The sequence below is a fragment of the Leguminivora glycinivorella genome, chromosome Z (genome assembly GCF_023078275.1).
Source record: "Leguminivora glycinivorella isolate SPB_JAAS2020 chromosome Z, LegGlyc_1.1, whole genome shotgun sequence".
Classification (NCBI taxonomy): Eukaryota; Metazoa; Arthropoda; class Insecta; order Lepidoptera; family Tortricidae; genus Leguminivora; species Leguminivora glycinivorella.
The window spans coordinates 30,882,821-30,908,429 of record NC_062998.1 but is presented as its reverse complement, the minus strand read 5'-3'; the positions used below and the strand labels follow the sequence as shown (position 1 = coordinate 30,908,429).

The window sequence follows — 25,609 nt, the reverse complement described above, 5'->3', positions numbered from 1 at the left end:
AATTTGCAAAACAGTTAATACTTTTATACGGTTTTTTTTAGACTTTATGGTAACTATTAAACGAATTTATTTTAATTATTTTAATTTCTGGTTTTATACAATTAACATTTACACAATCTGTAGTTAGTAGTTGTCGCTATTTACTGTTGGCGACACCGCCGCCTCTCCACGCTCCACGCCGCAACGGGGATTCGTCAATAAACGTTTGCATACTGAATGTTTACCGAATTAAAAAGTACATTATTGTTATTGAAAGTTACAAATCACGAAAAACCGTTATTGTCGTATTATTTGTTGATCTAAAAAAAAACATATTTAGAAAAAAAACCATGGTGCTTGTTTTTTTTCATGTGTTTTTTCAAATTTCTGAAAAAAAAACATTTGTTTTATTTCTATTTGCAACCTTCCAGTGGCGGGGCGTGAACATTTTCATTGATAAAGCCGGAGCTCCGCCACTGCTGCAACCTTCACCTATCGCACTATTAGTAATACTAATAGTGCGATAGGAACGGCCTGTTTTACCGTTTATCGCACGACCATATACTTGCCTGCCTGTGTGTCTTACAGATCTTCAAATAAGACCGTGTCAGACATTATTGCGGCCTTCGAAGAGTAACATGTTATTGCAAGTACGTGGACAAAATATAAGGAAAATTATTTTAACCGGAAACCAAATCGTGATATTTTAAGTCTGGGAATAAAGTTTACAGAAATATGTTCTCTCACTGGAATATAATGTATATACAAATTTGCTAAATAAAATATCATAATTTCTTTTAAACTATAAATGTTAATTCTTTTGTAAAATATTGTTGATAGGTAGGTAGGTATGTACCTACCTGAAAATTCAGTGACACATTTTTATTTTTCAGTGTAGATCACATTTGTATGCAATTTTAGAGTAGAAAAAATTATGTCACATCTGATGTTTTAATGTTTAAAATACTGACTAGGTGTAACTATAATATATCATATCACCAAACGTTACAGTTTGAGTCGTCGTCAGTAGTTAGTAGGTACCGAAATATTTCAATGAATTGCTAAAGACGCTTAAAACACTGGAAGTTGTGTGTAGAATTTTGAGACAAAGCCGTATTCCTTAAATAAAGGACACGTACCTACTTATTACCGCCTCTTTTCCTTGAATATAACTTATTTGATAGATAGTTTTGAACGAGCGTCACGCTCAATTCTTGTTGAAATCGACGCCACCAGTAATGCATGCTATGTCTAAAGATTTTCACGCATTTTGCAGTGTTTTATGCTCTTGCAAACTATCCTTACATCATTGCACCCCAAAACCAAGTCAACGCCACTGCGAAACCTGCTGAGGTCTGTAGGTATACGCGCGAATACGTACTTACTTTCCTTTACCTACACGATATTTATAATACATTAAAAATTAATACCATTAAAATTTTATTGTAATCCTAAATAAATAATTCTACTTAATTAATGAGTATCTATTATTTACAACATTCTTTGATAAAAGACTAGTCTTGCGTTTCACAATTCACTCTTTATCTTTTCTCACAATAAAACAATTTAACTAGGGAAGTTGGCAACCATAACTTTTGTCTTTTTACTCGTCTTGGGCGGTTTGATATATTACATAAAAATAAAAAAATTAAACCGCAATTATTTTCAGGTCAATCAAAATGCTAGAAGAATTATTAATACTTAGTAGCTTTCTATTTCTTCTTAAATTAATTCAGCAGGAACCGTAATAAAATGATAGGTGGTTGCATAGCTTTACACAAGTAACTGTGGGTTCTACATTGTTTATTTACTTGACGAGGGTTGATTTGTATTTATTTCCTAGTCCAATATGTCAAAGGAATAAATACACATTTATTTTACATATAATCCTTACAATATATAAAATACCCTTCACAGTCAACAGCGTTACATTATCGCTAGTTCCCCCCTTTGGTTGGTACTCTGAGATGAACACTTCCATACCCATTCACCTCGGTTTTGTTTTTTTTCCAAACAACTGAACCTTATGAAAACCAGGCGACCGAGAACCGTTCTCGTGGGCAATATAACAAGTGTTTGGCAAAATATAGCTAATAACGAGTAAAAGTTAACCGTAGGTACATAGACAAGACAAGCGTAAAAATTTATAAATAATAATTAACAAAAAGTATCCATATTACAGTCGTCGTTTGGTGTATCGTCGAATTATATGGCTGGTCATGCGTAGTGCGGATACGAGCCCAGATGCGACGTCACGTGGGGTGGGGCCATGGAGTGGGGGGAGTAGAGGTTGCTCCCCCCACCGCCCCAGTTGCTCCACGACGCCGACGGGAAAATCGACGCTGCAACAATAGTTTACCAGCTTAACTTGGTAGAAATAGGATCAATACACGCCAGCGAAATGGTTAGTTATCAACCACCCGACGAACGGTGGTACGAGAGGAGAGATTTTATTAACTGTTCCAAATGTAAGCGAATCAAAATACCATCAATCAACTTTATTGGGGTGAATATGGGGATGGCCGAATGAATAAAAATTAAACAAAAAAAATGTGATTTACCTAATAATTTCTCAAAAACTTTCAGGTAAATCACACTTTTAGCATAGTCCCTATTCACCCCCGCCATGACGGCCTATTCGCCTCGGCTAACTGTATGATTATTTGATTAAAACATATTATATTCAAGTTCTGTAGGAACGTTTTTAGTAACCCTCCTTCCTACGGTACTGAATATCATATAGAGGTAAGTACCAGCAAGTATTTCATATACGAGTACAAAGTGCTTGTTTGTGTACCAGTTTCTATTAAGTTCTGGACAACTCATCTCTATAGCTTTTAACAGAAACTGGCGTATAAGCATGGACCATGCTTGCCTGCCTGGTAACACCTGTTAAAGACGATAGATATAGTAAAAATATATCCATAACTACCTATCTCAGGTTTAGGTGTTATTTATGAAAAAATCTGACAAAGTAAAGTTCAAAGAAGTAGGTGTAACAATAAAAAAATAAAAATCACACAAAAATGCACTCGCATAAAATAATAATATGTTCTGCATGACGTACCAAAATGATTTCTAATTTGATATAGTTATATTATTTTAATTGGGTAAAAAATTACCAAACTGCATTTGCTTTACTGTTGAACTTTATTCATCATCAGTACTTTAATCTTTTTCGGTTTAAATAGAGTTTAACATAGCCTTCCATTAAGTCAAGAGCGCTAAGTCGAGTCGTGCCACTGACAACCCGTTTCGAGGACCGTGCCAATATTTGCACAAGCGAGTGTACCGCCGTATTAGCACTGAGAAATGCAGATTCCCTCAAGTGCGTACTGCGTTTGAAGGGTGCATGCCATTAACTCTATCATTATACCACTTACAAGTATGAAGACATGTTTTTTTAGCAGTAGAATTTTCAGAAAAGAAATGATTTTGGCACATAATATTTATTAGTTCGCATCGAGAAAAATTCGCTTAGAGCAGTCATTAATAGTGCATTTAGTTACCTGTTGATGTCGGCATGGCTGCGTGGGGAGCCATGAACGACGAGAGCTTTGCCGAGTGGTGGTAAGAGCTCATGAAAAGATCGCTTTGATATTTATATGCCGGGTCGCTCGCCGCCGGTTGCGTGGCCGCCGCTAGCCCTTGGAAGTCGAATTTATAGGCGTACCGTTTGCCATGGACCTTAGTCATGATGTTCTTGTCATAGTAGTATCTGGACAAAGGTAAAAGATTAGAAAAATCTATTATAACACAACAAATATTAATAATAATACACTGTCGCTTTAGGGTAAACTCGCACAGCAAGGAAACGGGTACCCGACAAGTCGCATAGCCACACGCTCGATCTAGGCCTAAGTTACCTGAGAGCCCTGCTCAGTTTGTCGTAGTTCATGTTGGGCTTGGACTTCCGCTCGCCCCACCGGCGCGCCACCTCGTCGGGGTCCGTCAGCTTGAACTCGCCGTTGGTGCCCTCCCAGGTGATGCAACCTGCGTTACTCGAGTCGCTCAGGAGTTCCAGCAGGAACTGCCAGAGTTGTATTTGACCTGATCCTGAAACCAAAAGCGTAATAAGTTACAGTACTCACACAGTCAAAGTTTGGGTTGCTCCTACAGTCACTGTCATTGTCACTTTTAATCGACTGACATTTCAAACAAGATGTTAATATAACAAGGTACAGAAATCATCACATATGTATTTATGCCTGTGACTGTACAAATGTGAATCAGAGTACTATCTTGAAAGCTGCAAAAGTTTAGGGGGCTGTGGTGTTTCCTTATATCGTCACCTTGTGACCTGAGATTTGATAGCACTTAAACGATTTTTAAAGCATTTAAATAAGCGTCAAGCTATTTTTGTAAATCGCAGTCATTAGCGTGGTGACTGATTGCCGCCCCAAACCCTATCATTACCGCACATAAAATGAGCATTTCACCGCGCCCCGGGCGACTTGCCCTCGATATTTACCCGTAACGGCTCAGATTCATTCGGACACCATTAAAAATACTGACGCCCCAATATACAACATTTTCAAATCTGCGAAAGTTAAAGATTTTCTATATTCATATTGTCACACAATAGGTACCGCGAACGCGAAGGTTACGTGGGGACTGAACATTTTAACCATCTTTACTCCGGCTTGCGTAAACTAAAATTTGAACATATAAAAAGGGCTAGGGTTACTAATTACAATAAATATCATGACATAGTGGAACAATCATGCGGCGTACGGAAATGCACTGGTTGTTGACCGTAGAGTCTCATTTCAACTGAACTCCAAATTTCATGTGGTAAATTTTTATTTGCTCTTACTTAATTATTTTATTTTTATAATGATGATATTGTTTGCAATCAGTAGTTAAATAATGAAGTCTTGTTTGCTGAGGACTTAGTAGGTATGCAATATTTATTATAATGTACCCTTTGATTAAAGTAAAATAGCGGAAGATACGGCACGTCAATACTAATTGTCAGCTAATAAATGGCACTACACACTACTACATACAAGAAGACCCACACAGCTATGTAAATTTACGCTATTGAACGACAGAGACACACCGATTTATTACGACGGTAGTGCGAACGAGACAAACGCGCGCATCGAGATGAGCCTCTTTCCAAGTGTCATGTCAAAGCTCTTTAATAAAGATTTAAAAAAAATGTCATTGCAAAGAATCAAGAAGCGTCAGCAGACAAATTGGAGTATAAGAATTATGCAACATATTTTTTATGAAAACAAAATAAATTACTTATTATTTATTACTTTACTATTTTGCACTGTGGAGCGATGTTTGGTTTGGTGTAAGTAGGGTTACCAAAAAAAAAAAACATAATTATTAGTATATTTTTTATATTTATTACGTCTTATTTTTAAACTAAATTATGAACTTATTAACCAAAATTTAGATGAGGCACTTTTTGCCACAACTGTCAACAATATCTTATTTGATACCATTGAGTAATTATTACTTCGTATAGAGGAGCTATAGCAAACAACGAACGTGTCACAGCCTGTAAGCTGAAGGCGGGGCGAGGGGGCGGGGTGTGAACCAATGGCCTGCTTCTGTAACGTCGCAAGCGCTACGATTTTACTCGGCGCTTACGACGTTTCGGTCGCGATGATGAGCCCTGCATCTATGCACTCTAGTGCATAGATTAGAAGTCGTAGTATAGAAGTGACATGGGTTTACATGGGCATTTTTTAATTTATGACTCTCAATTAGCGTGAGTTGTTAACAAAAACCGGCCAAGTGCGAGTCGGACTCGCCCACCGAGGGTTCCGTACAAACTTTCAATGGTTAAAATAATCATACTACTCATTGTCATATTCATTTATTCATTCAACGCCATTTTACACGTCAAGATTTGATTTAAAAAAATAATATTCATACAACAATAATACTTAGAGAATAAATAGACAGAAGATTGAAATTATAAAAAGTTAGGCAATATTCACATAAAAAATGCACAAAAATATTTTTCTAATTAGGTAATAAAAAAATTGTCATAAGTGTAGAACGGGTGCTCGACCAGCCAATTTTTTAAGCGATAGGTACTTAAAGTCCGGCACACTAGGCGCTTCAACCACATATTGCGGCAATTTATTATAGACGGCAGGGTCCATCACATGTGTTAATTTGACCGTAAATTGGATTTCGCCAATTTACGGTCGATACTACTAACTTTCCGGCATTTCGAAGGTTGTACTTGGAACACATGTTGTTAGTTTTGTCACAGAATATATGTATATATGTATATAATAGTACAAGTACAGAAGGCTCACTCCTTTGATGTTCACAAAATGACGCCATTCTAAATTCTTACCTACATTAACAAACGGACCGCACGCGAGCAGCCAACATTGAATTTTTCCCCTCACTAGCTCGGAAACACGTGTTTTCTCCTTTAATACCAGCGGGTAAAAACGCATTTTATCCACTAGTGCTTTAAAATTGATAAAAGTAGGTGAATCTAGTAATAAAGATCATTTACCACCTGTGGAACTACTGGAAGCAGTGATAAAAGAAAATCTTGCAGTACAAAAGGCGGACTTATGCTTTAAGGCATTCTCTACTATGTTGACCTTTCTTTTATGCGGGGGGCTTCGCCCCCCGAGCCCTCTTTTATATGCTCTTAAGGGTCTCAAGAAAACCCTTTCCCAACTTATTTTAAATACTACGTTGATCTTTCTTTTATGCGGGGGGCTTCGCCCCCGAGCCCCCCTTATTCATGCTCTTCAGGGTCACAAGAAAACCCTATCCCAACTTACTTTAAATACTACGTTGATGTTTATTTTATGCGGAGGGCTTCGCCCCCCGAGCCCTCCTTCAAGAAAACCCTATCCCAACTTATTTTAAATACTACGTTGATCTTTCTTTTTTGCGGGGCGCTTCGCCCCCCGAGCCCCCCCCCCCCCTTTTATTTACTCTGAACGGTCACAAGAAAACCCTAACCCAACTTATTTTAAATACTACGTTGATCTTTCTTTTTTGCGGGGGCTTCGCCCCCGAGCCCCCCTTTATTTCCCCTGGAGGGTCACAAGAAAACCTTAACCCAACTTATTTTAAATACTACGTTGATCTGTCTTTTTTGTGGGGGGCTTCGATCGCCCCTGAGCCCGCCTTTATTTGCTCTTACGGGTCTCAAGAAAACCCTATCCCAACTTATTTTAAATACTACGTTGATCTTTTTAGTAGTTCCAGTTCATATCTTCCGGCTCCATCATCAGACCTTGAAACCTAATCGTAGTCAAAGTTCATTACAAGACTTTTCTAAGAAACCCAAAACTACTATGATACGATGTTCTATCATGTAGTTCCAGTTCATATCTTCCGGCTCCATCATCAGACCTTGAAACCTTATCGTAGTCAAAGTTCATTTCAAGATTTTTCTAAGAAACCCAAAAACTGCTATGATACGATGTTCCATCATGTAGTTCCAGTTCATATCTTCCGGCTCCATCATCAGACCTTGAAACCTAATCGTAGTCAAAGTTCATTACAAGACTTTTCTAAGAAACCCAAAAACAGCTATGATACGATGTTCCATCATGTAGTTCCAGTTCATATCTTCCGGCTCCATCATCAGATCAGTTCAACAGTACCATATTATTGTACTGTCATCAGAACTACATACAGCTGCCAATTATCATTACGCTACGATCCTTGGAAGATGGTTAAATTAGCCTCCGTAGATTCCATTACATAGTTAGTTACATACACGACGACCTAATAAAAGCGTGTTAATATTAATATTAGCGCCATCTAGCGGAGCCCTTCTTCTGTGTGGTACTGAGGTAAGTATGGCAATTCCACGTAACTGTAATGTAAGTGACCACTTCATTGCATGTTTTTTTATTTATGATGCAAATTGAAATCTTAATTTATCTCTAGATAAGCCTACTTTTAATCCTTAGATATATTGATATTTAAATTAGCACCATGAATAAAAAAACATGCAAATAATTGGTCACTTACATTACTCTGTTACATGGAATTACCCAGTTACGTTTTATTCTTAGACTTTATCTGTCTATACGGAGTTATATATGTCTTTGACTAGAAGTATAGGTACTCTAATGAGTATTATTGTATTTAGCGCCGTCTCTCGGCAAAATTTACTAAGTAATTTACGCGACTTGAGACTTGTGCGAACCTTTAGGCATGGAAAGTCACATGAAAAGTTGTCGAAACTAATAATAGATGGCGCTGCATTTAAATTTCTTGACTGATAACTCTAATACTAAATTGAATATACTCTAAGGTAGAGCAGAGTCTAATACCTCCGCTTTACAAAAGACCGCAATCAAGTAGCACTAGACTTTACTCATTGTTGTGTTCCTGCCGGTGAGTAAGGCAGCCAGAGCTCAACGAGGGTGCGGTACTCCTTCCTTCCTTCCTCCTCCTTCCTTCGGTCCTTTGAGTCGTTGGCACCCAGGCCCCTTCTAAGTACAGGTTTGTACAAGTTTCTAATGAGTCGAGTCGGCAACGCACATGTGCCACTCCTTGAGTGGCAGGCGTCCATATGTAACAGTCACCGCTTTCCATCAGGCGGACCGTATGCATGTTTGCCCGTAGGTGGCAATAAAAATGGTACAAAAAAAACTCTCGACGAATTCACCTTAAACATTAAAAACTAAATCAAAATCGATTGATTCGTTCGGGAGCTATGATGCCAGACAGACATGTCAAGCGTCAAACCTATTATTATTATAATATTTTTGCGTTGGTGGTTAAAAATAAGAAACCTCCTTCAAAACTATAATAAAACACAACTTTCTATGAAAATCGGTAAAGTGCGAGTCGGATTTCGACATTTCCATACAAAAAGGTCATGAGCGCCTGACGACATGTGATGGCAACATTGGCAACGTACACTAGATTTGTACTTTAAAGATTTTGCGTATATTTTGGAAACTATAAGAGATAGAGCAAATAGACTTCAGATTTTGGTTGTCGGTGGCACAATTTTTTTGTTTTCGTATATATACACCATTTTTTGGACCTATTAGGGCAATATTATGGTCAGTGCAGTTCTAAACAGTCGTAAGCGCCTCTTTTTTAGTAGGAACTTAAGTCATTTTGGTAAATGCTTAAAATTTTTAACAATTTCTGAACAGAAATGAATTTCTTTCTACCTGTCCATGGCGCTCACAAAATTTCAAAACATTTAGTAAGTACTTGCAGCGGCAGTGAGTGAAAAATCTCAATTTGAGTTTTTTCTCTTAAGTCCGACTTACGCTTGACCGTAGATTTCTAATAGGTTTTCCTGTAATCTACAGGTAGAGGGCTATCTCGTGTATTTATTTGAAAATTTTACGCTAAGTAGTTTCGGAGATAAGGGGGGGGGAATTGTCATTTTTTGCTTATTTTCTTAAATTACTTCTAAATTACCAAAATAAAAACTATAAAAAAAATATATTTGAGATGCTTATAAAATGCTCTTTCATTTGATATGTAGCACAATATAGTTCTAATAACTTTGATTTTTAATTTTCAATTTTACCCCCCAAAAGTGGCCCCTATGATTAAATTTCGTTTAATTTCATTTAATTATATTACATGTCCGTCTTTGGGCCACTTTTTTACATACGTGTGCCAAATTTCAAGTAAATCGGTCTAGTAGTTTCGGAGAAATCGACTGTGACAGAGGGACAGACAGACACGCGAGTGATCCTATAAGGGTTCCGTTTTTCCTCTTTGAGGTACGGAACCCTAAAAAACATAAATAGCTGTTAGTTTTGTAACGACAATCAAGCTGAAATCTGTATTTAAAACTAAACTTTTTTCACGTTCTGAATTTAGATTATAGCTTAGTATAATTTACATAATTAAAACAAAAACAATGTTTTTATTGAAATTCCATGCTTAATTTATCGTTGCAAAACTAACAGCGATTTTACTTTTTCTTAACAACTCAATCCCAATTTTTTTAAATGCCCACATTGAAAGCTGCATACGGACTGAGCGTACATGTGTACACGTAGCCGCAACTGGATATTAGTTATTTATGTGACTGTTGCATAATGGTAGGCATTAAAACATGAGTGTTGTTTTTGTTGTGTTAATAAGATAACACGAGTGTTTTAATGCCTAATTAAGTATAGTCGCATACATAACTTTATCTAGATCCATGTAGCCATGGGCGCGGGTTTATCGTCCCATACAAAATTTGAATTTCGCGCGTTTTCTCTCATAATTTGCTTGACCGTCTACCTACCCAAATTCATTCAGATAGGTTAGGTACTGCACTTACATTTACATACTCACATGAAATTCGACACGCGTACTGAGAATCTGTTATAGACCGACATGTCGGAAAACTGTGCAATTCTGACAATAATAATTAAATAACCTTTTTTGCGTCGATAAATATATATAATTTAATGTATGGTAGGAAACTTGAACTAACTTGCGATATTGTCACGTCTGCTTTTGTTGCATTTTTTACTCTTTGGTTTCAACGAAACATGGCGCTTCGGCATGAGTTTATATTGATACATTTTTTAAAAAGTAAGCGTGTTTAAACAAAAATGCAGTAAACCTACGTATGAAAAGTCACTCCTTGGCTTTTGTTAGATTTTCCTGAGCAGTTTGTACAGTACCTCACTACACATGACGGCATTATTTAGACGAAATATTTTTCATTGCAATACGTCAATCTACCACAGCCGTTCGGCATAGACTAAGCGCGTTTGTGCCGATCGGCTCTAAGTGTTGTTACACAAAATCAAGTTGAGGTGCCCTCTCTAGTTAACATAATTACTCAAAGTTTGATACAGACATTAGAAAAAAGCGCGTGGAGTTTCTCCGCGCGAAAGAAGTGAAACTTCGTAAAATTGAAATGAAAATATAAGAGCTTGATGACATGTATCTCACTTAGGGTTGCAAAAAATACGGTTTTTTCTGGCTTAAAAAAAAACATGAAAAAAAAAACGTGAAAAAAAAACCAGTTTTTTTTTCTGGAGTATGTTTTTTTCTAAAGTACGAAATCTCAAAATTTGCAAAGCAGTTTTAGACTTAATGTTAACTATTAAACGAATAACTTAAAGTTCTGGTCTTATAAAAGTAACATTTTACGAAATGTGTAGTTGGTAGTTATCACTATTTAAGTATTTACTGTTGGCAACACGACCGCCTCTCCACGCTGCACGTAGCATCGGGGATTCCCCAATAAACGTTGTATACTGAATGTTAATCGTATTAAAATGTACGTTATTGTTATTGAAACACGTTACAATACAAGTCACGAAAAACCGTTATTGTCTAATTATTTGTTCATGTGAAAAAAAAAAACATTTAAAAAAAAAACCATGGTGCTCGGTTTTTTTTTTCATAATTCTGAAAAAAAAAACATTTGTTTTTTTTTCTATTTGCAACCCTAATCTCACTCACAACACACTATTACTTTTTGAAAATATGAAGTGGCTGAAATTGATGGAACTAAAATAGTGACCTCATATTTTTTCTTTAAGAAAAACCTTATTAAAATTGCTTACGATAGGGTACTTTCCTATACTTAGAATAATAGTTATTTACAAAACTTTTCCCCTCACTATATAGCGAGAAAAGTCGAGGCGTCCAGTCTGGCTCTTGTCTTTGTTTACGCACTACAATAAGCCTTTTGTGTCTGACAAGTTCATCTCCAGGAAAACTAGAAAACAAATAAACATATTTGGTGCGAGTGAATTAAAAAAAATCTTGTTGATAAGGCAAGCATTTTTGCAACAAACTTTAGTTGATCATTATTTTATTATTTGTAAATAAAAATAACAAAATAATGTACTACTAAAGTTTGTTGCAAAAATGAGGTCAAATATCATTATATAATATATCAAAAAATTATATAATCAATCAACAATCAATACCAGGTAAAAGTTTTATTATATAAATTATTTATTATGATCAACATTTTATGCTGACGCTACCGCGAATGCAAATCTACACGAAAGCATTTTGGTTACGTTTTACCCATAAGAAATAATTTATAATTTCCTCACGTCACACGTCTCACGACATCCGATGCGCACGCAGTGCCCATTGCAACTGAAGGCAATCAGGCGACGGTCGCTTGATTTTTGAGGGCCACATTTGAGTGGCGCGTCACCTATCTTCCGCTATTTTACTTTAATCAAAGAATGTACCTATTACTTATCCGAAAAGTAGTAAGCTATAATGAAAGTGAGCAAATTGTGGTATACAGGATCCCTTGCTAATATACGGGTACTCACTGTACTCAGTGTGAAGTGTAAAATGGCAGTAAAGCCCCTTCAAGCTGTGGTATATGCAGTCGACAAATGCATCAAGAGTGAGACTCGTAGCGTTACAGCCCTGGCTGTAACCATTTTATCGTTTTGCAAAACTTCCTCTATTTTTCAGATTAACGCCTGTTTGTTATTTGCATTTGTGTATAACATTTACCAATAAAAATTATTTTAATTCCAAGTAGATATTTAATAAGATAATAAACTACATATATAGTACTAGCTTTTACCCGCGGCTTCGCCCGCGTAATAAAAGTATTCATTAAGATTTTCATTTGGATCCGTAGGGACCGTAGGTTTCTCTGTAGGTATATTTATCTGCGATTATTTCGATTGCACATAATACTTTTGCTTGCAATGATTGTAGAAATATTACACATCGACCACAGCGTAGGTAATTCTATATACGCTGGGGAAACCTTTATAAACATCCCACATAGCCCGTATTTAGACACTATGATCGGTGGGTAAAAAGTACTTTTTTCTATTATCCCTTACAATTTTTTACATTTTGCTTATACTTATCGCAAACGTAATCTTCAAGCAAGCAAACAACGATAGTCTTAGAGCACATTGATTGTAAGAGACCGCCGACCGATTATCCGTATCCCTCTAACGATACCCATATTATCCGTATCCGTATCCGTATCGCTATCGCTATCGCTAACGCTATCGCTATCGCTATCGCTAACGCTATAGCTATCGCTATCGCTAACGCTATCGCTATCGCTAACGCTATCGCTATCGCTATCGCTAACGCTATCGCTATCGCTACCGCTATCCCTATCGCTATCCCTATCGCTATCCCTATCGCTATCCCTATCGCTATCCCTATCGCTATCCCTATCCCTTATCAAGATGTTTAATGATATAACACTTTAAGTTCTCGCGCTTTGTACACATATTTAAAGTCACATACAGGTCGAACGCGATTAATTAACATTATTTTTACCTTTTTTCCCAACGTTTCGGCCAGGTTGCACTGGCCGTGGTCGCGGAAGACTGACGTCCCAGCAAAATGTCACCGGAGATGTAAACAACACAAAACTACCCGATATTCATTTATATAAATGTTCGGGGTAGACAAATAAATATAATCTACCCGCTTTTAGTTAATGTTTATTTCCCACCATGTTTATTTTAAAGGTAAAAATAATGTTAATTAATCGCGTTCGACCTGTATGTGACTTTAAATATATGTTTAATGATTTCTTATCAAGTGCTAAAATATAAAGTTTCATGGTTTTATCATTTAAAATTAAGAAATCCCATACAAACTTTCAACCTCTTTTTCAACCCCTTCATCCCTTTTTTTCGAAATAAAAAGTAGCCTATGTTCTGTCTCAGGGTCTAAAGATTGTCTGTTCCAAATTTCATCAAAATTGGTTGCGTGGTTTAAGCGGGAAAGCGTAACAGACAGACAGACAGACAGACAGACAGACAGACAGACAGACAGACAGAAGTTACTTTCGCATTTATAATATTAGTATGGATATGGATATGGATAAATAATTTCCATTCGATCGTATATTTGACGCATTATTGACGTCTCATCGGAGGCGCAACTACCACGCATAACCATCGCCAAGAATTCGTAGATAGCGAAGCATAAGTTACTATGTAACGCTTGATCGAAGGCCCGTGTAAGTAGAAGATTTAGTATTCGACATCGGTTTATGTTCGGGGTGACGTGCGAGCATGTCGCGATATTGGGCGGGCTTGTTCAGGCCCGCACGACTGGCGAGGAGGCGCAGTCGAGTGGAACGGGCCGTGCTCGACCGGCGGAACAGACTGTATTACATTTGCTATTTATACGTCACTGATACAATGGAAAAATACTAGAGAAACAGCGTATTTCTTTTTGCACACTCAACGGAAGCTACGTGTGTAGTGTACCAGATTCACAGGACATGCTGTATTAAAAATGTTAAACTTGTAAACATCACTCGAGCTGGCGCAGGGTGTGCAAAAAATGGACTAGACTATTGTTTTGAAGGCAACCATAGTTTTTGAAGGTTTTGTAGCCAACTAAGAACCCTCGTACCTATATGTACCATGTACGTAGTCTGTTTGTGTTTCTGTGATGGTTTGTATCAGTCATTCGCATCAAAAGGGTCGTTTTTGAACACATTTGAATAAATAGTCGCTACGAAATCATGTTAACGTCAGTTATAGACAGACTTTGATATAAATACATAAATCCAATACAGAGACATCTATTATTAGCTATGTATTCAATAGTAACGTGTAAGAAATAATAGCCAATGACGATTGAACGATCTTGAGCCACATTCGTTTCATAGTGACAACTCGCCTTGGGCTATTGTTAGATCGCGACGCGCGTATGATGACTGGCAGTAAGGTTGCTGGGATATTCATTTATATGAGTATGAAAATATATATTAGGCGAGATGATCCGTCAAACTAACCAATCCAAGGGGGTGAGGTGCGCGGCGTCCGGGCAGCCCCGCCCGCGCGGCTCTGTTCGCTTGTCGCACACGGGAAGTCAAATTCGCGCGGTAGCAAAGCACAAACGGGTCGCAGTATAATGATCGCCGTATTTTAACTGGACTTGTTCAGTATGAAATAGGAGGCAGATGAGATGATGGTAAGCGATCACCGCCTTTATTTTTTTATTTAATTTTCATCGTCTGTGTAAATACTAATATAGGTATATTATAGGTAGTTACAGTGTGTTTGGTCAGCGGTGTCGGAGCTTTTAAGGTTATAAACTACAATAAATTTTATCGATAAATTACCTTGCGATATTTGTTGTGTGTCGACGATAAATAAAATAAAAATATAAATTTAATCTTTCATTTTCGGAAAAAAATTGAAGAAAGATGTAAAAAAACAGCGTTCCCTCCCTTTCAATTCAACATTGATGGCGATGCATTAACATGAACGGAGGATCATTTAGGTGGTATTTTAATGATCTTAAAATTAAATCTTCAAAGTTTACCAACGAAAAAGTATATCTTTATATTGGTATAAAACCTGATACCCTTTCCTATAAATAAAAGAATCTTGGAGACTTTTTTTTAATTGACAAAAAACCTTTTAGATTTTAATTTCTAACTACCCTTGCGGATGTTTATCATATTTGAATGAAGATTTTACATAAAATAACTTCTTTCAAATAAAATACAAAACTGTGGGATTCGGTTAGTATTATAGATATATAGCTATTAAGTAGATGTCCAATTTTGGCATTTTTTCGGATTTTCCAACTGCCATCGTTCAAACTTCTTAGTAAACGCACTAAGCTACACATCTACAGTAGTGGAAAATAATCTATCATATTTTTCGGACACATTTGCATATTTATTTCATAAATTTAAAAAAAAGTATTGCGATGTCGATGAAATTTACAATAAAGGTATGTATTTTTTTTAATGACAATTTGGGGAACTTAAAGTTCAATTTTAAAACAATTAACATGCACGATTATAAAAGGAAGAACGTTTTTTTTCAGAAATGCATATGCTCGGTACTCACCTCACACACGATCTCGTGGCCCTCGTGCGTCACACAATCTAAAAACGGCTGAAAAGAAAACTGAAAACGGGGACATAACCAGTGCGAGGAGGGAGGAAGGGAAACATTAACATCTCGGCGCGTTTTACTTCTACGTAGTTTTTTTTATAATCTTATAAGCTATAGTCTACATGCCAAGGTTTCGAATTTTATTTTTGTTGTTTATGAATGAACCTACTAATAGCAGCTTAAATACTCTTAAGTATCAAAACTATGCAGTTGAAACTTTGTCTATTTAATAAGGTTGCCATTGATATCATATCCTGACATTCCTGACAATTATATTTATCTGGTTCAAACCAGACCGACGAATGACAAAATGTTTCAAGAAAAGGTAGATAATAGTGATTTTCCCTTCGCTTGACTCGTGTTGGCCGGGGCACTACCGCCACTACCGTACCTCCAGATAAAATACAACCTAGCACAAGATAAAGTACTCTATGCATACCTTGATTTCTCAAGTATGTTCATATCAACTGTTGTCAAGGGAGTCAGACAGCTTGTTGAAGGATTCTCATGATCTTGCAAATTAGGCAAAATATCTGTAAATATAAAGTACCGTAATCATATCGACCATTATTATAATGAGAAATAAAATTAAACGTCCAGCTTTATCAATGTACTATGATTATGAACTTTCATCGAAGTTTATTGAGAAGTTAAAATACTGAAACGTTTTAACTATTGTGGACATAAATAGTGTCAGTTGTCAAATACAATTTCCGTCAGGCTGGCCATCATGTCTGACATAGATACAGAAAATATAGACGGAAGGTAGCATAATCTGATTAGAGCCTCAACAGAAATATATAACTATTGTCAAGGGGGCGCTGTTATTCTAATGTATGCAGTTACAAGTACAGTATGACAAAATAGTTCTAATGAAGTTCCACAACATGGCGCGTAGTCATTTATACTTCTATACCAATATGGCTTTCACCTTCTATACCAAAATATTGAAAGAGACAGAAATAGCTACTGTACTCGATCTTCAATCAGGACCGTCCCTACCGCCGTTTCTTTCCAACAACTCAATAATTTTTATGAAAATTATACGTATAACACTACCGGACAGTGTGTGTGTGGATTGAGTGAGCACCTTCCGAAAATGAAAAAAAATATGCTGATCATTTAGTAAAAGTTCTAAAACAATTGTAAAACGAATCTCTGAATTTGTAAAAAGATAAATCAAAAGATACAGCCATTAACATGTGCTCACTCAGTTCTCACAAACTACCAACGAAAACAGTGAATATATTCATTTAACATATAATATTTATATACTAACATTTAGTAAAAAATAGGCCAACCTACCTCTATAAATATTAGATCACCTAGTGACGTATTAAATTTTTTACAAATAGTTTCTTATGCTCACTCAATCCACACACTTTTGAAAAGCCGAATTTTGATGAAAAACATAAGATTTAGACCGCTATTATATGTGTATAGTTTAGTAAAAGTGAAATGGGAATTTGTAAAATACAAAACGAACCACTAACGTGTCAGGTTTTTTTATAATAAATTTTTGTAAGTGCTCACTCAGTCCACACGTTTTGAGAAAGTTAAAAATGTAAATATCTTACGATTTGTAGCACCTAAGACACTCGAAAGTACTTCAACATTTAGTAAAAATTTTTACTAAATATCCACCATCTAATATTTTATATTCGTTGTCTGGTTTTAAAGATATTCAGACATAACTTTTCTCATACAAATGTATCAAGTAGGGTGACCACACTATGTCGGCTCCTGATTTTCCCCACCTTCCCATTGTCATATTGAGATTGGGGAGTATCGTTCGTTCAATTTTGATAATATTAAACTAATATCATATTAATTATCCATCTGCAAACTGTTTTTAGGTTATGTTCTTGGCCTAGTGATGATGTGTATTGTGTAATTTTTATCGACGTCAGGATAATAACCATATCGACATGCATGCATTAAAAAGGACATGAATGATAATTGGTAAGAAACAAAGAATATAATACTTCACTAGTAAGAAACCAGAACCTGGTAATCTAATCGCGCTAACAGATGAGCGTACCGGATTTGTAAGTGGGAGCGAGAAATAGTTATTCTTTTCTCGCTCCCACTTACAAATCCGGTAAACTATTATCAAAATTGAACGAAACTCCCCAATCTCAATATGACAATGGGAAGGTGGGGAAAATCAGGAGCCGACATAGTGTGGTCACCCTACTTGATACATTTGTATGAGAAAAGTTATGTCTGAATATCTTTAAAACCAGACAACGAATATAAAATATTAGATGGTGGATATTTAGTAAAAATTTTTACTAAATGTTGAAGTACTTTCGAGTGTCTTAGGTGCTACAAATCGTAAGATATTTACATTTTTAACTTTCTCAAAACGTGTGGACTGAGTGAGCACTTACAAAAATTTATTATAAAAAAACCTGACACGTTAGTGGTTCGTTTTGTATTTTACAAATTCCCATTTCACTTTTACTAAACTATACACATATAATAGCGGTCTAAATCTTATGTTTTTCATCAAAATTCGGCTTTTCAAAAGTGTGTGGATTGAGTGAGCATAAGAAACTATTTGTAAAAAATTTAATACGTCACTAGGTGATCTAATATTTATAGAGGTAGGTTGGCCTATTTTTTACTAAATGTTAGTATATAAATATTATATGTTAAATGAATATATTCACTGTTTTCGTTGGTAGTTTGTGAGAACTGAGTGAGCACATGTTAATGGCTGTATCTTTTGATTTATCTTTTTACAAATTCAGAGATTCGTTTTACAATTGTTTTAGAACTTTTACTAAATGATCAGCATATTTTTTTTCATTTTCGGAAGGTGCTCACTCAATCCACACACACACTACCGGACATCAGTCATAATATTTTCGAAGTGGAAAAGTGGTACTATAATGACGTCACAGACGCGACATCTAAGGGTTTCTATATCTATGATGTGTACATACCGTAAATGTCATTTGATAACGTCATATGAAAATTAAATAATAATGAGTAATATAAATTAACATTTTCTTACCTTTTCACATGCCTTTGATTCGAATTTTCTTTATTTATTTTCTTCCTATGACGCAATGATTTCTTCTTCCGCCTCAAAGCTCTATTTCCCATTGTTTTAAAGGAACGTAACCACGCGGAACAAACTGACACAGACCCGTCCTCTGAAAGCGCCACCGCGCGACTGAAGAGGCCATAAGTGCCATCGAAAATGTTTTGAGTTTCAAAAAAAATTCAAAATTTTTTTTTTTTTGCAGAAACATGTTTAGTCACAGGTCTTAAAATTGGGTTCATAATTATTCCATCTTTCCTTTGCGGGTTTGGTAGTATTTGGTAAATATTATATTATTTTGTTGACGCTACCGGCAGAAACTCATCAGATTCATCTAGATAATCTTATTACCTATATATTGAAGTAAAAAACAAGTCAAAAAAGTTTTTATCCTAGCTATGGGAACGATTTATTGTCAAAAGAAGAGGTAACTTTGGAGTCATTTTCTATCGAGCGAAGTTTTAATATTCATGTTGTTCAAATCCATAACATACTCACCAAATCCTGAAATTTAACATATATCGTTTTCAGATTTTTCCTTTGCGTTTTGCTATGTTTTTAACGGCTTCAAAAAACGAGTGCGCGCAGCGTCTACGGAAATATATCGCCTTAAATAATGATAAGGAATACAGTATAGTTATACCTTTGAATAGTTAACTAGCTTAAATCTAATAATATGGGCCATTTAGACGATGTATCAAAAATGCTGGTGGCAATTGTAATAGTGCAATGCTGATGCTGATTATTTGTGCATTGTTGAAGGAAACCGCCAGCTCCTCAGTTAACTAGACGCTGCTCGGTTATCAAACTTCTTTCACTGTATTATACGAGTAAATACTTAACAATTATCTACGAAAGATAAGAAAAAAATTTAATTATTTTGGTTTAAGTACCTATAAGTATATTATCTAGGGGGTAACAAAATTTACTATGAACCCGTCGATGATTACAGGTGAACAGCAAACAGGCCAGCGTATGGCGTGTAAGCGATTTGGTTATGGAAAAGTTTGAAAAGTCAAGACAGGTAAATTACACGGCGCGGGAGTTAGTCCATGGGAACTTCGCCTCGTAATTAGAGTTCGGGTCTGCCACGTGGCTTTAATTGTCTTTATGCGTTTAGATTGCTCGCAGTCAGTGGGGAGATTTAGGGGCTCAATAATAAAACAAGTAAATAATTATACCATATTACTTAGTTGGTTGCGAATTTTGCTCTTTTCGAAAAATTTTCTAGAAGAAGAACCTATGATACTTTTATTTATCAAAATAAACCATCAGTAAGTAGATTAATCAATAATAATTGATGAACACTTAAAATCTATTACGTTCATATTTATCTACAAAAGTAATCTATACCACCCCTTTGTTAAACCTCTAACTGTTATAAGTGACTTAATATAGATAAAATATCAGCAATTTACATAAAATAAGGTGGCATGATAAGTGAGTGCCGCACCCCTATCCGACGGACCGTCGTCGTTAGCATTAACATTTGACTTTCATACAGGTTTACAAACTTAAATACATCATGGAACATGCTATATTACACCTTTTCCACGTGTAGTAAGAATTTTTATAATCGCAAATAAATTAGTGGAATTTTAAGTACCGATTACAGGGAGATAGTGCATACAGTTACGTGGTGTACTCCGTGTACTGTTCCCACACGTACTGTGCTTTATCGGCCATCTATGTTGCATGTGACCGAACAATTTGACTTGATTTACTTGCAATTTAACCTTAGTGAGTGTTTTACCATATAATGGCACTTTAATTATTTTATCTTGTGAAAGTATTGATTTAGAACCGTTTGAAATTATCAGCGAGAAGAAAATCGACTGTAAGAGACAATGTTTGTTTTGCAAGATCTAGTAATAGGTACTTGTTAAAGCAGTTGACGGATCATTTATAGCCGTGCGGCATACAGTCGCAAGCCTGAAAGAAAACCCTTGAATGGGGTCTGTTATCGCGATCTCGCGTGCTCGCGCCGCGTGAGACCTGGTCACCCTACTTTCTCAGAGGTCAGCCTGCAGGTCACCCCTGGCCACTTTCACCTTGCCAGATATGTATTAGTCAGCATTGAATAATGAGATATTGGATTGCGGTCGCTAATTTAATCCTAACTCTGGTGTAAGTTGGTGTCGCATTTTGTTTTGATAAACAGAATTGTTATTAAGTCAATTAAATCATGGCTAGATTAAAGATTTGAATATGTTCGAGTCCATTTTCCTCGCAGCTTATAGTTTATTAAGTTTACCTAAGGCTCGCGTCGGTACTGTTACTAGTCTTCTATCAAATCGTAGTTATACCTATAAATTGATACAAATAAGTGAACAGTTCAGAACAGCCTTTAGTTAAAACTGATAGAAGTACATTTTCGTTGGTTTCTTAAGCCTATTTTCAATAGTTCTATTTTTGAACTGCAGTCCATTTAGTGCTGGTTAAATTTCCGAAATACGGTAGTAAACGATTTTATTTTCATTTTACAAACTACCAATTACTTACATTGTGTTTTAAATTACCTGAATTCGCCAGACGACTACTCGTTGGACCGAACATTTGATATGGATCTGGAACAAAAAAAACAATGCATTTCTTGTTGTATCTAAGTACAGGCAATTTGATTTTTGATGAGACAATCATGTTGCCAAATTTTGCGTATCTCTTAAGACCACTTGCACCAACGAAAATGGAAACCCTCGGGTTATTTATTTTATTTATTTATTTAATTATTATAATAAAAGGTAACAATGGTATAAATATACAGTGCTCCACAAAACTATGTTATAAGTTAACCCACCATTTTATATGGAATTTGACAGATGACAGCCCACTAATCCTGAGTTAAGTGGTTGATGCAACTGGGCCTTAAATAATTAAACTGAAACATTAGGTAGATTTTGGGTTACTTTTCAAACCTTCTCACGGCCATGGGTCATTTGCTCGTTTGCTGCCTAGAATACCTATAAAATAAAACCTTTGTTTTGGACATTCAGTAGACACTTAATTAATCGTAACCACTGCATCGTCTATCCCTTTCGCCGTTGGCATTCCTACATTCCTATAACGTACGTAGACAGAGTTATCTCTAAATCCTGCTTTTCACGCCCGTGATACATAGGCCTAGACGCGTCGAAAGATAACGTTGCCGTGGCGACCGCGCCGACAACAGCGCCCACGAAAAAACTCCGATACAGTGCATAGATTGCATTTCAAACAGGTATAATGAGAAGGGGACCTGCACCTGCCTGAATTTGCATAGATAGGCCTGCGGTAAGTTTCTGACTGTCGTTTTACGAAGTGCATGCCGTGGATTCCATGATACTATTAGTAGTGGTAAGACTGGTAAGATAAGCCACACTGCAAGGATCTTAGAAGATTTACTTTCTGTAGAAACTTCTAACTGCGTTTTTAATTTTGTATAAGTAGGTACACTGATAACCACTAGGTACTTAGGATACGAAGTTGGATTAAAAATGCAATTGTGCTTGCCCGGTCCTTTAATATTCAAGATCATTATTAAACGTTCTCCTTTATCATACTTATTCATTATAACATTATACATACATACTATATGCACTAGCGACAGTTTCTATGCAAATTACCAATACAATGAAATTGAAACAAAAGCGTTCCCCTAACGACAGTTTGCGCCTTTGTTAATGCAATAATAAAATAGTAATTTTTAACGACACTTGAATTAGCTCTCGGGTTGTAAAGTGGGGTGTTTGTGACGAATTTTCAGTGACGGGGCCGATGTATTTATAAGTACACTATAACTTATAGTTCTGGGTTTATGAATGCGTCTTAGTCAAGCATCACATTTATAGAATAAAGGTGATAACTGACAATCGAGCATGAAAATAACCATAACTCGTACTAAGGCCACTCGATAAAAGCATTAGGAAAAGCTCTCCAATATACCAAAAATTTACAAGACATGAATAATGAATATCGCCACAAGCGAGATAAGTATGTAGAAAGTAAGTTGCATAAACGTTAGCGTGTTAGTGAAGTGAGTATTGTATTATTAGTGACTCGTGGTGAGGGTCCGCTAAAGTGGCAAGTAAAATTCGGACAGTAAAACTTCAGAAAAGAACCAAAACATCTTAAGTAAGTAATGGCGTGTTAGTACACGCGAGCGCGTCCGCCCGGCGGTTCTACGTTTTCATAAAACACACATTACATTACAATCATTTTCTTTTTCCGCCATACCAGCAACTGACGACTGAATAAGTAAGGAATGCTATAGTTTGACCACTTAGCTAACATGAATTATTGCAACTTTATCCCAATGCACTTACTAAAGAGTTGTAAGTCGCTATTAACAAAAAAACCGAACAAGTAACAGTGTGACTCACCCACCGTACAATTAGTTTTTTATATTAAATATTACAGGACAAACGGGATAATAGTTATTTGTTATACAAGGGGGCAAAATTGTATTTTAACGTCGAGTGTGGAATTGAAAAACGAGCAAGTGAAAGGACTCTATAGTTGAACCACGAGCGAAGCGAGTGGTTCGAGAATAGAATCCTGAACTTGCGAGTTTTTGAACACACGAGAAGTAAAATACATTTGCACCCGAGTGTAACACAAAACTTTTCCCCTCACTATAGCGAGGAAACTACAACTCAAAAAATGCGTTTATCACTGCTTCCAGTAGTTCCACAGGTGGTAAATCATCTTTATTACTAGATTCACCTACTTTTATCAATTTTAAAGCAGTTAGTTTGACTTTATTCAAGGTCAAATTACTTTACCCACTAGTGGATAAAATGCGTTTTTACCCGCTGGTATTAAAGGACAAAACACGTGTTTCCGAGCTAGTGAGGGGAAAAATAACATTATTTACCTTTTACCACTTTGACCACGGCTAGGGCAACCTGGCCAAAACGTTGGGTAAAAGGTAATAATGTTATTTTATCGCGTTCGACCCGTATGTGTCTTTAAAAAATGTGTACAAAACGCGAGAACTCAAAGTGTTATAAGACGAAGGTCATAGTTCTAGGTAAAACGTAGTGATTCAATTCTCTTTGGTTCTAGATAAAAAAAACACCGTATATTTAAATTTTGATCTCCTTTACAGTGTCAATATACGTGTTTTTGCAACATATACGTTTTTAACGTAAAGCAAGATTTTTTTTTAGTTTTAAGATGGATAAAATGGTGAAATCCCCTCACCTATTAGTGATAATTTTAACTCGATATTTTGTGCGTTTTCACATTACCCGATCCGATATTGGATGTAGGACCGATATCCCATTCTTCACAGGCGCCATCTTGGATATTTTCCATTGAAATCCTTCCGACATCCAATATCGGATCGGATAATGTGAAAACGGACTAACGCGTCCCCGATACAAAAAGTACCTACGGGCAGAGAGACTGATAGACGATATCCGTTTTATCATTCAGACGTACGAAATTCTAAAAAAAGTGTTGAATCCTACCGACTGCGCCATGTACAATAACCATGTCTATTTTGGACTTCGGGCCGATACAGATCGACTGCAATCGAAATGCAACTTGTATGGGCACTGCACACCAACTGCGAAGTCCCATGTAAGTTTTAGTTGACACGCAGTTCCCATACAAGTTGCAATTGGGTTGCAGTCATTATATACATATCTATGTATATGTAGACAAACGTAAAAACTTTACAATAAATAAAGAAATCAATGTTAAGTTCGTTTGTCTCTTTCTATCACACCAATACGTCGGAAAGGGACAAACGAACTTTATCGGCTTGATACTTTTAGTGTATGTTTATGAATAAGGGGGTTAATATATATTATATAAGTTACGAAAGGAGATGTATTAACTATTGTTATTGGGATTTTTTAACACGATATTTAAATTTCTTCCTGTATCCAAGCAAAATTCAAAAGATGTCAATTTTATAGCCACGTTTTAGTATGTCTTACAAAAATGTAATAGTAACTTCAAACCACACATAAACATTGAAATTCATATCGTATATTTTCATTACATGTATGTACCTAGCAATTTTCACAAATGAAAAGCCAGTGCTCATGGAGCTGTCAAATCATTTGCTAGATAAAAAATGAATTTGTTACCACTCAAAATGCCTAGCGTAGCCGTGACTAAGCTCCTAACAAAAGACACGTTTGGAATCAAAAATGTTCACAATAACAGTTAAATCGAGGGTGGTTAAATGGCTCCGTTGGAGGGGCGAGGCGCGATATAATCGAGATGATTATGATAAATGACTACTTTTATGTGGGAGCGAATTGCTAGCGAAGCCGATGTGGAGCTGATTCTTGAAGACGCGTATATAAGAATGACTGAAGATCGCAATGGTTGTCAATTGCTCCGAATTTATTTGGAACAAAATGTATCTTGTGAATTGTCTAACTAAAACAATTTTTTTTGTGCAGTTGTGCCTAGAGCTTATAATTTTTTGCATAACTTGGGTAGGTACGTTAACAGCTTTCCTCTACTTACACCGTGTCCAATAAGTCCGAATACTCACATTTTACCTCAGTTCTAAAGATATAGGGATCACAGGCCATCAAATTCTTATTTAAACTAAAGAGTATATTCCTCTTAATAAAATACAAGCACAAAGTACATGAAATTTCCGAAGTGTCTAAGAAAAACAAAGAGGTAAAGTGCCAACAAAATACTTGCTCGGCACGCAGGTGACGAGTTATTTTTTATAAGGAGAATCTGTATGTGATAAAACAGACGCCACGTGTCCAAAATAAACTATTATGGGTACCGAGGATAGATAACGTTCCGGGCA

The 25,609-nt window shown here is 36.2% G+C and overlaps 1 protein-coding gene across 1 annotated transcript in view; it reads right to left on the bottom strand.

Moving 5' to 3' along the window:
- Nucleotides 1-529: 529 nt before the first annotated feature.
- LOC125240682 (DNA-binding protein D-ETS-3) overlaps nt 530-25,609 on the bottom strand; it is a 97,330-nt gene continuing 72,250 nt past the window's right edge. The window contains exons 6-9 of the mRNA XM_048148691.1: nt 21,363-21,410; nt 3,846-4,035; nt 3,489-3,697; nt 530-2,321 (exon numbers count right to left, since the gene is read on the bottom strand). Of these exons, the coding sequence (XP_048004648.1) occupies nt 2,197-2,321; nt 3,489-3,697; nt 3,846-4,035; nt 21,363-21,410 (572 nt within the window). The 3' untranslated portion in view covers nt 530-2,196. The remainder of the gene's footprint in view (nt 2,322-3,488; nt 3,698-3,845; nt 4,036-21,362; nt 21,411-25,609) is intronic.